A 16,957-nucleotide genomic window follows, 5' to 3' on the forward strand; every position below is an offset into this window, starting at 1 on the left:
TTTTAATAAACAGAGTTGACTATATTGTAAACATCAGTAATGCTAATATAAATATTGCCAAGAAGATTATAAACTATGGTGACTAATGTATAGATAATGTCAATAGTAATGTAAACAATGTGATACAACTTAAATAATACATGAAAATCAACACTTTGAGACACTTTTAAGTTTTGACCAATAGTAGAATTTTTATAGTTTATAAGACTTGACAAAGTTTAATATTTATATAAATAGTTAATCAAACTGGGAGTTTTATAGCCACTGCCATGTTTACCTAAAGTTTATTTAAATAGTGGTGTGAGTGGCCTTTAAATTCACAATTTTAGATTTTAATTCTACTTGGAGCTCATTACTCTGAATATAATTGGAAAACATAGCATTCTTTCTGTGTTCTGTTATAAAGTGAAAATAAAAACTTGTTTCTTTTTTTTTTTTTTTTAAAAACTTGTTTCTATTTACTATAATGGAATGTTAAAAAATGGATATGTCTTTGGCTTAAGATAGTATTTTATTTGACTTAGATAATTTTCCTATTTCTATTCATGTGTTAAATATTCCTAAAGGGTAATGAGGAGGATATGGAAATCTAGATAGGAATTATATAATGAATGAGACTTCATGCTCAGATACACTATACTTTTTCTCGTATTTCTCTTTTAGATCTGAGAATTGGTTTTGTGTACCATGTGGTTTTATGTGAAAGATACTTTCAGGTTTGTTAATGTTATATTCAGCAAGTGTCATGTTTTGAATAAAGTGCCCTCAAAGTGGATATTTTGTTGAAAAATGCCTTCATTTGATATTAGACAGACAACTTTTGGAAAAACCATGTAAATACCTTTAGTTATTTAAATATAAGACAGTATTCTACTTGTGACTAGAATTTCTTTTGTGAGGTATGTAAAGTACTCATCAAGAATCAGCTTACTCAAAGAAAATGTAATTATAATATAGCTTAATTTCATAAAGCATTTCAGACAGTGCTCTATACATACATAGTATGTGTGCAAATAAAATTCATGGCTGCTTAATTTTTTTTTCTTTTTTTAAACTGGAAACATAACAAGAAAATCCAACTAAGTTGTCTCTCAGCAAGTTAACTACTGCTTTAGTTGATAGGTTCATGGTAGGCATAATCAGTTTTTCTACAATGGTGTAGTTTGTATTTTCTATTACCTCTGATTCATCCTGTAAATGTGTTTTCTTAGTTCACAGTGAGTACATTGGACGATGTCAAGAACTCTGGCAGTAGTACTTTACAAGACAGTTCTGTGGGAACTTCTGAAATACCTGGTGTTCACATTGATACAGAGTGTGTTTCAGTTACTCAACAAGCTGACACACCTCCTTCACAAGCAAATGACGTGCTTTCATCAGAGAAAGCGGGGATAGAAAGTGAAATGGACCCTTCAGATATTTCAAATGTGAGTGCTGCTAACTTGGTAAGAACAACTTATCAGAATTGTGAGTAAATATATTAAAAGGGCATAAACCCTAATAATAATAAATTGTGTTGTGTATTATTTTACATTTTATAAAGCATTTTATATGTTATTTCATTTTAACATTTTATTCTTATAACAAGCTTTTGATACAGTTAAGATTCTTCTTGTTTTGTAGAGGAAAAAAAATGAGACTATCCAAGTTAAATAACTATTGCTAAAATCATTCAGTTTGTGATTTGATCGAATGTTCTTTAGTCTGGCACTAAGAAACTAAACCAGTAATGATAAAGTCTTCTATGCAACATCTGGTACTCTGATGGATGGGACATGCTGCTTACTGGACTTTTGAAAATTCTCGTTATACTTTAGACAGCCTCTATCATTTGTGTGGAGTTGGTCGATGAAATTTATCTACCATTGCTATTGCAGAATCTTTAAGAATGTATTGATTTGGAATTATAGGTTTATGTTTTTGGATGACTGCTTATTTGTCCTCATGTCTTTCGGTTTCCCACTTGAGTATTAAGATACTAGATGTGACAGTATTCCAGAATGGGTCATTCTAGCTTAAATGTAACTTTTAAAAGAAATAGGCATATATAAAAAGTTGTTGAGAAAAATTACTCAAATTTTATTTTTTAAGTGACCACTGTTATACTATAGTTTCCTTCAAAACTTAATGCCTTATCATGCTGAAAGATGTTATGAACAGATGGTGTTAGACCAAATTACACATCTTATAGAGATAATAACATTACATGTAAATGAAGCTTGATAAGTGTTAAGGGAAAAAGAAGGGTAACAGTAACAAGAAAAACATTTAAATTTTAAAAATAAGGAGTTGTATTTTAACTTGACTCTTACTGTGACTGTTTTTAAATGTTGAATATAGTTATGGTCATATAAATACTAGGCGTAATGTATGGGATAGATATTGGTCATTTTTGTATTTTTAATTTTCATAGCTAGATATCACATTAAATTATTTTGTGAATTGATTCTGTGAGAATCAAATTTCGAAAGAGGACAAAGGTCCCATACTTAAATAAGCATTAAATAATTATTTAAAAGTTCTTACTTCATCTATTTTATTTTGATCACGTATGTAAATAGCTTGTGGTAGAATATTAAAAACTCTTGGTTACTTAAGGATCAGATTTACACACTTTATATACTATGCTTTAAATATGAATATTAGTACGTTTTTAGAGTACTTGAGGAACTTTCTTTAAAAAACTAGTTTTTGGATTTGCCTTGGCAGAGATTAAGTCTTTGGTTTGCTCTAGGTATGTACCTCTTTAGGTTCTGCAGTGATGAGACAACTGTCTTCTTTTCTTTCTTAGTACAGTATCATCATGTAGCTGGTTAAAGGTAAAAATTCTGCAATTCTCGTATTTAACAGAAATTTTGGTGAAAAATGGCTTAGAACCTTCCTATTTAACGTCAACTTTTGCCACTATTGTAAAAATGTGCTAATATAAAATGTAGCTACAGTGGATCTATGTTTTTAGATTTACTAAAATTTCAAATTTTAATGAAATTTGGAAATTAAAAAAATACTGTGTGTAGATATTTATTTGACTTTCACAGTGTGAAAAATAGCACAAGTTGGACATGAATAATTGAATCGTTTTAATCATTAATTAAAATCTTTTCAGGTCTTCAGAGACTAAATAGAAATGTACTCTGGGGAAGATACAATTGAAAAAGCCAATAGGTTTATGGGAGAACTTACTTTCTGCAAAGTTAAATATATTCAACTTTAATATTTGGATTTTTAAATTGTTCTTAAGTTGTAAGGTCTTTGTTGCACATTAACAATAGTCAGTGCCTACGCTCCTCTCCAGACCAATTCCATTCTAAGTTGGGGCTCAAGCATTTGCATATTTTAATTCCTCTCTTGAGATATACTTGATTTTCAGTGAACTTCACATATCTAAAATATACAAATTGTTAGAATTTTGATGTGTTTATATCTATAAAAATATCACTACAATCAAGAAAGTGAACATACTGATTGCCTCCAGAAGTTTTCAGATTTCCCTTGGCAATCCCTCCTTTCTGTTCTTCCCTGTATTTCCTTCCCAGGTCATCGCTGTCATTATATATTGATTGACATTTTCAGAATCTTATGTAAATGGAATAATATAATCTTTTGTTTGGCTTTTTTTCCTCAGCATGATTATTTTGAGGTTCATCCATGTAGTTGTGTGTCCCAATAGTTCATACTTTTTATGGTCTTTTGTCATAATTCAGTTAGACACATGTAGCAGAGTATGTTGATTCCTTCAGTTGTGGACACGTTTGAGTCATTTTCAGTTTCTCTGTTATGAGTAGTGGCACCATGAATGTTTGTCTTTGTTTTGAACATATGTTTTCATTCCTTCTACAAAAATACCTAGAGGTCAGTTTTGTTGATAATATTTTTCAGGTCTCCTAGATCCGTGCCAGTTTTCTATACATGTTCTATCAGTTGAGAAAGGGGTATTGAAAGCTCTGAATATATCTGTGAAACTGTTTCTTTTTATTTTTTTAAACAACTTTATTGAGATAAAATGTATATAACACACAGTTTACCCATTTTAATTTTACAATTCAGTATTTTTCAGTATATTTACAGAGTTGTACAACAATCCTCACGATCAATTTTAGGCCACTTTCATTACTACGAAAGAAACCCAGTATCCATCAGCAGTCCCTCCCTTCATCCCACCCTTCCAACCCTAGATAGCCACAGATCTGCTTTCTGTCTCATAGATTTGTCTGTTCTGAACATTCCATGGAAATGGAATATAACATGTGGTGTTTTGTGACTGGCTTCTTTCCCTGGGCATGATGTTTTTAAGACTCAGTACTTCATTCCCTTTTGTGGCCAAATAATATTCCATTGTATGAATATGCCACATGTTATCCATTCTTCAGATGATGGACATTTGGACTGTCTCCATTTTCTGGCTGTTATAAATAATGCTGCTTTAAATATTTGTATATGTTTTTGTGTGGATATTTGGTTTCATTTCTCTGGGGTAAATATCAAAGAGTGGAATTGTTGGGTCATATGGTAACTTTATGTTTAAACTTTTTGAGGAATTATTAGACTATTTTCTAAAATGGCAGCACTGTTTTCCATTCCCATTAAATTTATTTACTTTTGTAGTTCAATCCATTTTTGCTTCATGTATTTTGAAGCCCTGTTATTAAGTCCATACATGTTTAGGTTTGTTTTGTCTTTTTGATGAAAGAACCCTTTTATCATTATGAAATGACCATTTTTAAAAAATCTCTCTTGATACTTTTGCTCTGAAATCTGTGCCTGATATTAATACTTTAGTTTTCTTTTGATTGGTGTTAGCATTGTAGCACTTTCATTTGTAATCTATTTGTTTATTTATTTATTTTTTTTTTTTATTTTTTTAATTTTTATTTATTTATGATAGTCACACACAGAGAGAGCGAGAGAGGCAGAGACATAGGCAGAGGGAGAAGCAGGCTCCATACACCGGGAGCCTGACGTGGGATTCGATCCCGGGTCTCCAGGATCGCGCCCTGGGCCAAAGGCAGGCGCTAAACCGCTGCGCCACCCAGGGATCCCTGTAATCTATTTGTAATCTGAGATTTCAGTTAAGTTTCTTTTGGGCAGCATATGTTTGGGTCTTGCTTTTTATCCAGTTTGACAATCTCTATTAATTGAGGTATTTAGACTATTCTGGTCTAAACTATTGATTATTGATATAGTTCATATAAATATACCATCTTAGTATTTGTCTTCTCTCTGACTCATCTTTTCTTCACCCCCTTTTTCTTCTCCTTCTCCCTTCTTTTGGATTAATTATGTTTGATAATTCTAATTTATCTCCTTTGTTGGCTTATTAGTCACAATTCTTTGTTTCGTTATTTTAGTGTTTACTTTAGAGTTTCTAATACACATTTGTAGCTTATCATATGGATTTATTAATGATTTAGATGCATATTATTTGTATTTTTTCTAATGCATGTTTTTAAGTGATATATAACATATGCTCAGAAAATAATATCACCATTTCAGAATAAAATCTTTCTGTGTTCCATTTATAGTATTTTTCTTCTGTTTTAAAGATATTTTCTCTACAACTGTTTTGAATTTTGGCACTCAAACTAAATTCATACTTTGATATTAATAATACCTGTTATTTGTGTAACTTTACAGTTTCTCATACACAGTAGTCTGATAAATAAGGTAAGTCATAGATTATTGTACTATTTATGGAATACAAAATAGGCTTTTTGGTTTTAAGAAGTTTTCAAGTCACACAGGTAGCAAGTGGTTGAACCTATAGTGAACCCCATGTTTTGTAATTCCAGATCAATGTTATTCTTTGTATACTGTTATATATCATTAACAAATGAAGAAAGAAATGATTACTTAACTTTCCAATCAACTGATGATTCTTTTGTGTGTTTGTTTTTAACTTTATAGTCAATGGCAGAAGTTCTTGCTAAAAAAGAAGAGCTAGCAGATCGTCTAGAAAAGGCTAACGAAGAAGCCATTGCCAGTGCCATTGCTGAAGAGGAGCAGTTAACCAGAGAAATTGAAGCAGAGGAAAACAATGATATTAATATTGAAACTGACAATGACAGTGATTTTTCTGTGAGCTTTAATTTTTTAATTTTTTAAATTTAATATTTTATTTTATTTTTTGTAATTCCACTGTAGTTAACATTCAGTATTATATTAGTGTTAGGTGTACAATATAGTGATTCAACAATTCTTTTTTTTAATAATAAATTTATTTTTTATTGGTATTCAATTTGATTCAACAATTCTCTACATTACTCAGTGCTCATCATGGTAAGTGTACTCTTAATCCCCTTCACCTATTTCATCCCTCCTTGCTGACCTCTGATATACTTTAAAGATTTTACTTATTTATTCATAAGAGACACACACAGAGAGAGAGAGAGGCAGAGACACAGGCAGAGGGAGAAGCAGGCTTCATGCAGGAAGCCCGATTCAGGACTTGATCCTCGGACTCCAGGATCATGCCCCTGGGCCAAAGGCAGATGCTCAACCGCTGAGCCACCCAGGGATCCCCTGATAATACTTTATTTTAAATGAGTACCCTCAGTTAAAGGTATTTTTCTTCCCAACAAGAACATTTTTTACTTGAAGCATACTTCAGAACATGTGATCTAAAAGATAGATATAAAATAATCTCTCCAAGAAAAATAGAACACCACGTTTTCTCTAAGTACACACAGAAGACGAATCCCCTGGCTAAGTCACATAAAAAGAGATATAACATATACTACAAATTTAAGAAGACTGAGATCGTACCAAGTATATTTTCTACCCACAATGGTACAAAACTAAAGATCAACAATAAAACAAAGTTGGAAAATCTATCATGTAAATATTAAATATCTAATGGGTAAATATTAAACAACACACTACTGAACAAGCAGTGTGCCAAATAGGAAATCAAATGGCAAATCAAAATCTGTCTCAAAACAAAAAAAAAGAAAACACAATGTTCCAAAACTTGTGCAGCAAAAGCAGATGTTAGAATGAAATTTATGCTATAAACACTTGTATTAAGAAAAATAGGGCACCTGGGTGGTTCAGTCGGTTAAGCACCTGCCTTCAGCTCAGGTCATGATCCCCTGGGTCCTGGGATTGAGTCCCATATCAGGCTCCCTGCTCTATGGGGAGTCTGCTTCTCTCTCTCCGTCTGCCTGCCACTCCCCCTGCTTGTGCTCTCTTTCTCTCTCTCTCTCAAATAAATAAACGATCTTTTAAAAAATACTTAAAATAAACAATTTAATGTTATACCACAAGGAACTAGAAAAAGAAACTTAGCTGAAATTTAGTAGAGGAGAGAGACAGCAAAGAAAAATCAAATAAAGAAAATAGAGACCAGAATGAACAATAACATAACATTGAAAGTCATGACTAGTATCCGCCCCCCAAAAAAAGAAATAAAATTGGCAATGCTTTAACTATTTTAACTAAGAAAAAAAAAAAAGAAGATTCAAAAGTCAAAATGAGAAATAGAAAACAATACAATTGATAATAGATTACTGTTAACAGTTATATACTAACAAATGAGATAACTTAGAAAAAAAACACAACAAACAGAGAATTCCTAAAAACACACAAGTTACCAAGATTGAATCATGAATCTTGAATCTGGGAAATAGGAAGTCTTCTTAAACCAGTAACAAGAATGAAAGTTGGAATTGGGAATCAGAAACTCTGAGCACAGAAAAGCCGAACATCACATGTTTTCATTGGTGAATTCTACCAAATATTTTTTTAAGATATTAATGAAAGTCTTTTTCAAAATCTTACAAATAATGGAATAGAGGGAACATGTTCAGAATCATTTCATGAGGTCAGTACTACCCTGATAGCAAAGCAGGATAAAAACAATACAAGAAAAAAAGTCTCTTTTGTCTGATATAAATATAAATGTTTTTCTACCCCCTCACTTGCAATCTGCAAGAGTCTTTAGGTCTCAAATGAGTCTCATGTAGGCAACATATAGATGGTTCTTATTTTTTTAATCCATTCTGACAACCTGAAGTGTTTGGTCCACTTACATTCAAAGTAATTATTGATAGGTACATACTTACTGCCATTTCATTACTTGTTGTTTCTTGAGATTTTCTCTAATCCTTTCTTATCTGTGTCACTTTTGGTCTCCTTTGCACTGAGAGAGTCCCCTTTAATAATTCTTGTAGGGTTGGTTTAGTGGTCATGAGCTCAAAAGCTATTTTTGTTTGTCCGAGAAACTCTTTATCTCTTCTTCTATTCTGAATAGTATATAGCCTTGTTGGATAGAGCATTCTTGGCTGTAGAGTTTTTTTTCATTTAGCATGTTTAGCATAATGCATGCCACTGTCTTCTGGCTTGACCGGTTTCTGTTGAGAAATCTCCAGCTAGTCTTACCGGTTTTCCCTTGTAAGTAAAGGACTTCCTTTGCCTTGCTGCTTTAAAAATTTTTTCTTATATCACTTATATAATATAGTGATAACTGTATTTTGCAAATTTAATTACAATATATCTTGCTGTCCTGCTTTTGTTGATTTTGATGGGAGTTCTCTGTGCCTCCTGTTTCTTTCCTCAGATTAGGGAAATTTTCTGCTGTTATGTCTTGAAATAAATTTTCTGCCCCCCTTTCCCTCTCTTCTCTTCTGGGACTCCTATAACACAAATGTTTTTACATTTGATGGAGTAACTGAATTCTCTAAATCATTTGTGTTGCCTAATTATTCTTTCTCTATTGTTCAGCTTCGTTATTGTCCATTATTTTATCTTCAGGGTTACTAATTCATTCCTTTACATCTTCCAGCCTGCTGTTAATTGCATCAGGTCTATTTCCAATCTCAGTTATTTCATTCTTGGTCTCTGATTGGTTCTTTTGTCTCTGTTGTAAGGGTCTCACCAATGTCTTCTTTTCTTAAGCCCAGTGGGTATCCTTATGATTGTTGTTTTAAGTTCTTATCAACTATGTTATTTCTGTTTTGCTTAGCTCTCTGGCCATGGCCTTATCTTGTTCTTTCATTTAGGATAAATTTCTCCGTCTTGGCATTTTGTCTAAGTCTCTGCCTTCTTCTCTGTGTTAGAAAAGCCAGTTATGTCTCCTTCTATTGAAAGTAATGGCCTTCTGAAGAAGAGGTGATGTAGTGCCCCAAATCTGGCACTTCAGGGAGTGTCTCTGGTGTGTACTGCTTATGCCCTGCTTTTGTGGTTTGGCTGCTCTGTCCTTCAGGCCAGTTGTTTGCAGAGGCTCTCCTTGCCTGCTGGGGGCAGTGTTTGATCCCTGGCCTGAATTTGGTGAGTTTTAACTAAATATAAGCTCTGGTGTGCTTGTGAGTTGAGACCTGACACAAACTCTACCAGAACTGAGGCCTTGAGGAACTCTCTGGTTAGGAGATGTGATATGGCCAGGAGTTTCTGCTGGTCCTCTTGGGGAGGGGCCTACTTTGCTGGGACTGAGGCAAGGTTGACTAAAAAGTATAGTCCTGCTAGAGTGTAGGGGTGTGGGGCTTGCTTGGTGTAAGCAAATTATAGCCAGTGTTGGGGTGAACTGCTGCCTGAGATGGCTCTTTGTTTATCTTGAGGGGTGGGAAAGAGAAATGGCTCTATCCTAGCTCCTTTGTTCTCAGAGAGGCATCTTTGTGTGAACACTGCCTCTCAGGGACATACTCCTAGAATAGTGAATCACTCCCCACTGTGTGCCCCAGGTGTTTGTTCAGAGCACTGTTTTGCTGTTGTTTGTCTACCTTCTTTCCGGAGCAGGGCTGTGCCCTCTGGGCTACATACTAGCCAAGCCTGTGGACTTTTAGAACCCTAAGCTTTAAAGCCTTGCTGGTTGCAAAAACACAAAATTCATTTTCCAAGCCAATGGCTTTGGGGAAATGTTCTTGTACATTCCCTTGTGTGTTCATCTCTTCCCTTTCTCCATGACCTGGGCTCCCTCCCCTCTGCGGAGGTACCCAAGATCTGATCCATTTCTCTTCTAAACCACATCTCTGTGCTTCCTACCTTCTTCATTGTGACCTCTTCTCTCCCTTTAGTTGTGGAGTTTGTCCTGTCAGTTTTCAGGCTGATTTCTGGGAGAATGATTTGATAGTTATCTAGTTGTGTTTGTGGGAATAGATGAGCTTAGGGATGAGTCTACTTCACTGACACCTTGGATTCTTTCTGTGAACGCTTAGAATTTTTAACATGCTTGTTCAAAAATTACATCTAGAAATAAAATTCTTAGGGCCAGGAAGACTTAGAATTCATACAAAAACAATAGGAAATCTCTCTCTTTTTTTTTTTTTTTTTTGAAGCACTTTACCATTACACAGTTTTTTTTTTTTTTAGTGTTTTTATGTATAGTACAGTTGACAAGTTGGAAGTTGTTATTCCCATTTTAAAAATAGATAAATTGAATCTTGGAAAAAGTAAGAACTCAACATTACTAAGATTGTAATTGCAGAGATTGAAATAGAATCTAAAGTAGTTTACTTTTTTCTTTCTGCTAGGAAAAGCAAACGAATGAGTGGGAAATATCAGAAAGGGAGACAGAACATGAGAGACACCTAACTCTGGGAAACGAACAAGGGATGGTGGAAAGGGACAAGGGCGGGGGTGGGGGTGACTGGGTGACGGGAACTGAGGGGGCACTTGATGGGATGAGCACTGGGTGTTATGCTATATGTTGGCAAATTGAACTCCAATTAAAAAAAATATGTAAAAAAACCACAAATGATATGTGCTTTACAATCACTAAGCACCCAGGATATATATATTTGATAAGAGGCACTTCTTTTTTTTTTGTATATTTTTTTATGAGGGACTTCTTTGAGAATGAAAGTAACTATAAATGTTTTAAATATTTTTCTATGAAATTTTAATGCCCAGAGAATAATTTTGAGCTCTTCTCATGAATATGGCAGAGTTATGTGGTAATAGTATGAGGCCAATATGTTTCTTTTAAACTTGATTTGTCTTTGCTGTTAATGACAAGTAGGTTTATCTTCCTCTTAAAATGTATATACTATAGTATTTTAACTTGGCGATTACTGTAACTATAAGAGGTATATAGCTTTTTTCTGATTTTGAGCTCTTAAATGTATTAGTAATAGGTAGGAAAATTACATCTGCAGTTCATTTTTTAAGATTATAATTGTGTTTAATATTTGTTTTTCACTTTTCCTTATTACATTTTAGGCCAGCATGGGAAGTGGGAGTGTATCTTTCTGTGGTATGTCTATGGACTGGAATGATGTCCTTGCAGATTATGAAGGTATTTGTGTGTGTGTGTGTGTGTGTGTATGTATGCATGCTGTATTGTATGTGTAGCTAGAGAGATTTAGGGTAAATTATTATAGTTTATGTGTAAAATAAATAATTTGGAGGGGAATGCTAATGCCTTTTAAAAGTCTGTTCTCAAATGTTGGTTTTATAGAACTGTGTGGTTAAACAGTTATAGTAGTTTTCTTTTTTTCTGGGCAGCTCGTGAAACTTGGCGCCAAAATACATCATGGGGGGATATTGTAGAAGAGGAACCTGCTAGACCTCCAGGCCATGGAATTCACATGCATGAAAAACTTTCCTCACCATCTCGTAAAAGGTCTGGCCTTTGAAAATTAATTTGAAATGTTTCACAGGAGGGAAGCTAGTTACTCCTTTTTTTTTTTTTTTTAAAGATTTTATTTATCTATTCATAACAGACACACAGAGAGGGAGAAAGAGAGGCAGAGACACAGGCAGAGGGAGAAGCAGGCTCCATGCAGGGAGCCTGATGCAGGACTCGATCCCGGGTCCCCAGGATCTGGCCCTGGGGTGAAGGTGGCGCTAAACCGCTGAGCCACCCAGGCTGCCCCGACTCCTGACTATTTTTTTTTTTTTTAATTTTTATTTATTTATGATAGTCACAGAGAGAGAGAGAGAGGCAGAGACACAGGCAGAGGGAGAAGCAGGCTCCATGCACCGGGAGCCTGATGTGGGATTCGATCCTGGGTCTCCAGGATCGCGCCCTGGGCCAAAGGCAGGCGCCAAACCGCTGCGCCACCCAGGGATCCCCCGACTCCTGACTATTAAGTGGAGTTGCTGCACAACATTGTAAGGCACATTACTCAGGATAGTTACAGATACATTGAAAAGTGACAGAGTTTTCCTGAAATGTTAGGCCAAAATTAGCTTTGTATACTTTTTATATTTATTTTAAAAATGTTTAAGACTAAAGAAAATATTTTTGGCTTTATCATGTAAACATTTGTGTCTTCTGTCCATTTGTTTGCGTTAATAGAACAATTGCAGAATCTAAGAAGAAACATGAAGAAAAACAAATGAAAGCACAGCAGCTAAGGGAAAAGTTACGTGAAGAAAAAACATTAAAGCTTCAGAAATTATTAGAAAGGGTGAGTTTAATATTTAGAAATTCTGATAGCCTTAAATTGATGGGCTGATTTTTAACTTGACTTTTTTTTTTTTTTTTTTTTTGGTGTAAGAGAAGCTAGTGCAACTATAAAAATAATTACATTTTCTTGGAAACCAAAGCATTTCTACCTATGGAATTACAGAGGGTTACCTGCAAAAAAGTAAAAAAAAATTGACGTTTCTAAATTAGCTAGTAATTTGATACTTGCAGAATTCGCGTGGATTATTGAAGCTGTGCTTTGTCTTTTGCCGTTTTCATGGGGGGGGCGTTTCTTTGGGGAGTCTTGTGGACAGTGTAGGATGAGTTAGGATAGTTTTGAGCCTCAGATTATCAGTTTTGAAAAAGTGGGGCATTAATTGAATTTATAGAAGAGAGTCTTAGAGTATTTAGAATAGTGCCGCTTCTGAACAGTGATATAGTGGAAAGAACATGGGGTCTGGAAATGACCAATTAGTGGTCAAACCTTGGTTTTACATGATACCCTGGGCAAGTTATTCAACAATATTGCATTTCAGTTTCTTTATTTGTAAAATCACAATTATAACTATTGACTTCATATGATGATTGAATGTGGCAAGTATAACAGTATAGTGTTAGAATGGCTGTTACTCGTTATATAGTCATTGTTACTTTAATATGGCAGATATAGGCATGGACTGTATTAGTTATGTGTGCTATATAACAAATGACCTCAAAACTTAGCCACTTAAAACAGCAAATATTTATTAGCTTACAATATCTGTGGGCAAGAAAACCAGGATTGCTTTGCCTAGTGATTTTTATTCAGAGTCTCTCATGAGTTTGCAGTCATGCTGTTAGCTGGGGTAGCCATCATTTGGAGCTGACGGGTCCACTTCTGGACTCACCCATGTGGTTGTAGGCAGGCCTCAGGTCCTCTTTACCAGTTGGCCATAGATTTCAGTTATTTGCCATGTGTGCATTTTAACAGCCCAAATGTCCTCGTGACATGGCTACTGGTTTCCTCACAGAAAATAGTCCAGGAGAGAGGGAGGAGAGGAGAGGGGGATGGAGACGAAGATAGAAGGAAAGAACAAATGAGCTGCCAAAACCATATTGCCTTCTATAACCTGACCTTGGAAGTGATGTGCTGTCACTTTTACTGTATTCTATTGGTCAATTCCTGATACAGTGTGGGAGGGAATTACTCAAGGATCTGAATACCAAGTGATTGGGATCTCTGGAGCCATCTTGGAGTCTGCATACTACAAGAACCTATCACAACATGACAAAAGAGATGTGACTTGTATACTGTAGGTGAACTCCGTTGTTATCTTCTGGTACTAGGAAGGAGTACTTACATGCATAGCTGAAAAATATTTGCATTGGTATGCCTGGCTGGCTCAGTCGATGGCTCATGTGAGTGACTCTTGATCTCCAGGTTGTGAGTAGAAATTACTTAAAAATAAAATCTTGGGCAGCCCTGGTGGCCCAGCGGTTTAGTACCGCCTTCAGCCCGGGGTGTGATCCTGGAGACCTGGGATTGAGTCCCACGTCAGGCTCTCTGCATGGAGCCTGCTTCTCCTTCTGCCTGTGTCTCTGCTTCTCTCTCTCTCTCTCTCTCTCTGTCATGAATAAATAAATAAAATCTTTAAAAAAAATAAATCTTAAACACTATTTGTATTACTTATAACGTATATTTAAGTTTGGAAGGGATAGTTGGACTAAATAACCCAAATAGTTTTTATTCTTTTATTTTTTTAAAGATTTATTTATTTATTTATGATAGAGAGAGAGAGGCAGAGACACAGGAGGAGGGAAAAGCAGGCTCCATGCCGGGAGCCCGACTCGGGACTCGATCCCGGGACTCCAGGATTGCGCCCTGGGCCAAAAGCAGGCGCTAAACCGCTGAGCCATCCGGGGATCCCCCAAATAGGTTTTAAAATGAGGTGTAGTATAAGGTTCTGTTTAGTACAGCAGAAAAGTTGACTGAGAAAAGAAGGAAATCTGATTTTTCTCTCCACCTGAGTCTCAAGAATTTTCATTATTTTTATTTTAATCATTTGGAATGAATTGAAATGAAAAAACAGACCCCTTATTGTGCAGTTCTTTGAGAGTTAATATTTAGTTCTCCGCTTTAGGGAAATACTGTAACACAACTACAGCTTCCCCTCATTTTTTTTTTAACAGCTTCCCCTCTTGTTGTGCCTTTTTTTTTTTTTTTAAGATTTTATTTATTTATTTGAGATAGAGGGCAAGTGAGCATGAGCTGAAGGAAGATGCTTAACTGACTGAGCCACCCAGAAGCCCCTTATTGTGTCCTTAAGACAAATTAAAATTATATAGTTTTTTTTTCTTATATAATATAACCTCCAAGTATTCATGCAAACAGAATAATAAATTCTTGAAATTCTACAATATGTTAGAGGATCTTTGGTTAAATTTTTCCATTAATATAAAAAAATTTTTTTCCATTAATCTAAGTATCTCTTTGATTAATTTTTTTATATTTTTAAAGATTTTATTTATTCATGAGAAACAGAGAGAGGCAGAGACATAGACAGAGGGAGAAGCAGGCTCCCTCCACGGAGCCCCCTGTGGGACTCAATCTCAGGACCCTGGGATCATGACTTGAGCCAAAGACAGATGCTCAACCACTGAGCCACCCAGCAGCCCCCTCTTTGATTAATTTTAATGAGAAATCTACCTTCCATTTGTCTAATAAGTTATTGTTTCAGCATGGTTTTATATATGTGTTTTCATAACCAGAATTCTTTGTAGCTCAGAATTGAACAGATACTGAATCCTATTTTATGGGTGTGAAAACTGAATCTAGGAAAGGTGAAGTACAGTTTCCAGTGTCACATGACCAATAATTTGCCGAGCAAGGGCTTTAAAGATCTGTCCTCTAACTTCCAATCTAGTGCTGTTTCTGCATCATACTTTTTTAGATGGTTAAACACATAATTATGTAGCTAAAATTCAACTGAAATGTTAGTTTTATTCACACTCATGTTGAGCCAGCTTTTGATTATAGCTAGCAAGTGACCAAGGTAGATTATGAACTCAAGCAGTCTGGCTCCTGGTCTGTGTTCTTTTTTTTTTTTTTTAAAGATTTTATTTATTCATGATAGAGAGAGAGAGAGAGAGGCAGAGACACAGGCAGAGGGAGAAGCAGGCTCCATGCAGGGAGCCCGATGTGGGACTCGATCCCTGGTCTCCAGGATCGCATCCTGGGCCAAAGGCAGGTGCTAAACCGCTGCGCCACCCAGGGATCCCCCCTGGTTTGTGTTCTTAATCATAAATCATGCTCCTTTAGATCTTTCTAGGTTCTAGACTTTATAATTCCTAAGCTGTTTATTTGTTAAATTACTATGTGTGATGATCTCACTCTGTGTAGGAGAAGGATGTCCGGAAGTGGAAGGAAGAATTATTAGATCAACGACGGAGGATGATGGAAGAGAAATTACTTCATGCTGAATTTAAAAGAGAGGTGCAATTACAAGCAATTGTTAAAAAAGCACAAGAGGAAGAAGCTAAGGTATATCTTAGGTGCTTTGAATGTCGCATTAGTTACCCAAGGACTTTTTTCATTTGTTAATATAAGAAGCTGATATTTATGAAGTAATTATTCTGTGTTAGAATAACAGGCTCACTTAAACCTTATTAGGTGCAATATCGTATACTTAGAATAATCCTATGAGATGTATATTATTTTTTTACAACTTTTTGAGGTACAATTGACAGACAATAAATAGCACATATGTAAAACATCAATTTGATGAGTTTTGACATGTATATATTCCTGAAACCTTCAGCACAATGAAGATAATAAACAGTTCCATCACCCTCAGAAGTTTGCTTGTGCTTCTTTTTCTATTCATTCCTTCTTCCAACTCTGTTACTGTGCAGTTGCTGATCTGCTCTTTGTCACTGTAGATGTTAGCATTTTCTAGAATTTTATATGAATGGAATCATACAGTATATATTCTCTTCCTCTGGCATCTTTCACTCAACATAGTTATTTTGAATGTCATCCATACTGTTGTGTATATCGGTTCCTTTTCATTGCTGAGAAGTATATCTTTGTATAGAAACACCATAATTTGTTAATCCAGTCACCTGTTGATAGGTATTTGTTTTACTTTCTTGTTTTTGGCCATTATAGATCTAGCTGCTGTGAACCATCATGTGCAAGTCTTTGTGCAGATGTGTGCTTTCATTGTCTTGGGTAAATACCTAAGAATGAGTAGTAGAGCCTCATGATAGGTTCATATTTAACTTTTAAAGAAACAGTTTTTCAAAGTGGTTATTATATTGATCCCTGCCCCCCATCTGAAAGTAGAGTGCTCCTATGAAACCTTTTGTAATCTGGAATGACATAAAGATGCAATTACTATTAATGTATATGGAAAACATTGTTAGCATTTCCAGACCCCCAAAATAACCTCTTTTAGGTTTTTCTGATACATTAGAATGCATCTTGCTAATGGATGCACAAAGTAAATTGAGATAAAGCATAGATGCTCAAAAACACAATTCAAAACGATGATGGCTTGATGCTAAGACGCTGAGTGTAGTTCCTGGAGAAGGAGTTTGGTGGGGCCGCTGGTGCTGTTCGGGGTGTGCTAATGA

The 16,957-nt window shown here is 35.2% G+C and overlaps 1 protein-coding gene across 13 annotated transcripts in view; it reads left to right on the forward strand.

The window, feature by feature from the left end:
- SCAPER (S-phase cyclin A associated protein in the ER) overlaps positions 1 to 16,957 on the forward strand; it is a 435,057-nt gene that overhangs the window by 95,271 nt on the left and 322,829 nt on the right. For 9 of the 13 annotated variants that reach the window (XM_035708613.2, XM_025472080.3, XM_035708615.2 and 6 more), the window contains 6 exons: positions 1,212 to 1,445; positions 5,905 to 6,075; positions 11,152 to 11,227; positions 11,437 to 11,554; positions 12,233 to 12,344; positions 15,723 to 15,863. In XM_035708613.2, the coding sequence (XP_035564506.1) occupies positions 1,212 to 1,445; positions 5,905 to 6,075; positions 11,152 to 11,227; positions 11,437 to 11,554; positions 12,233 to 12,344; positions 15,723 to 15,863 (852 nt within the window). The remainder of the gene's footprint in view (positions 1 to 1,211; positions 1,446 to 5,904; positions 6,076 to 11,151; positions 11,228 to 11,436; positions 11,555 to 12,232; positions 12,345 to 15,722; positions 15,864 to 16,957) is intronic. The other 4 variants (XM_025472083.3, XM_049104501.1, XM_049104502.1 and 1 more) reach the window with 1 other exon arrangement.

Source organism: Canis lupus, chromosome 30, assembly GCF_003254725.2.
Source record: "Canis lupus dingo isolate Sandy chromosome 30, ASM325472v2, whole genome shotgun sequence".
Classification (NCBI taxonomy): Eukaryota; Metazoa; Chordata; class Mammalia; order Carnivora; family Canidae; genus Canis; species Canis lupus.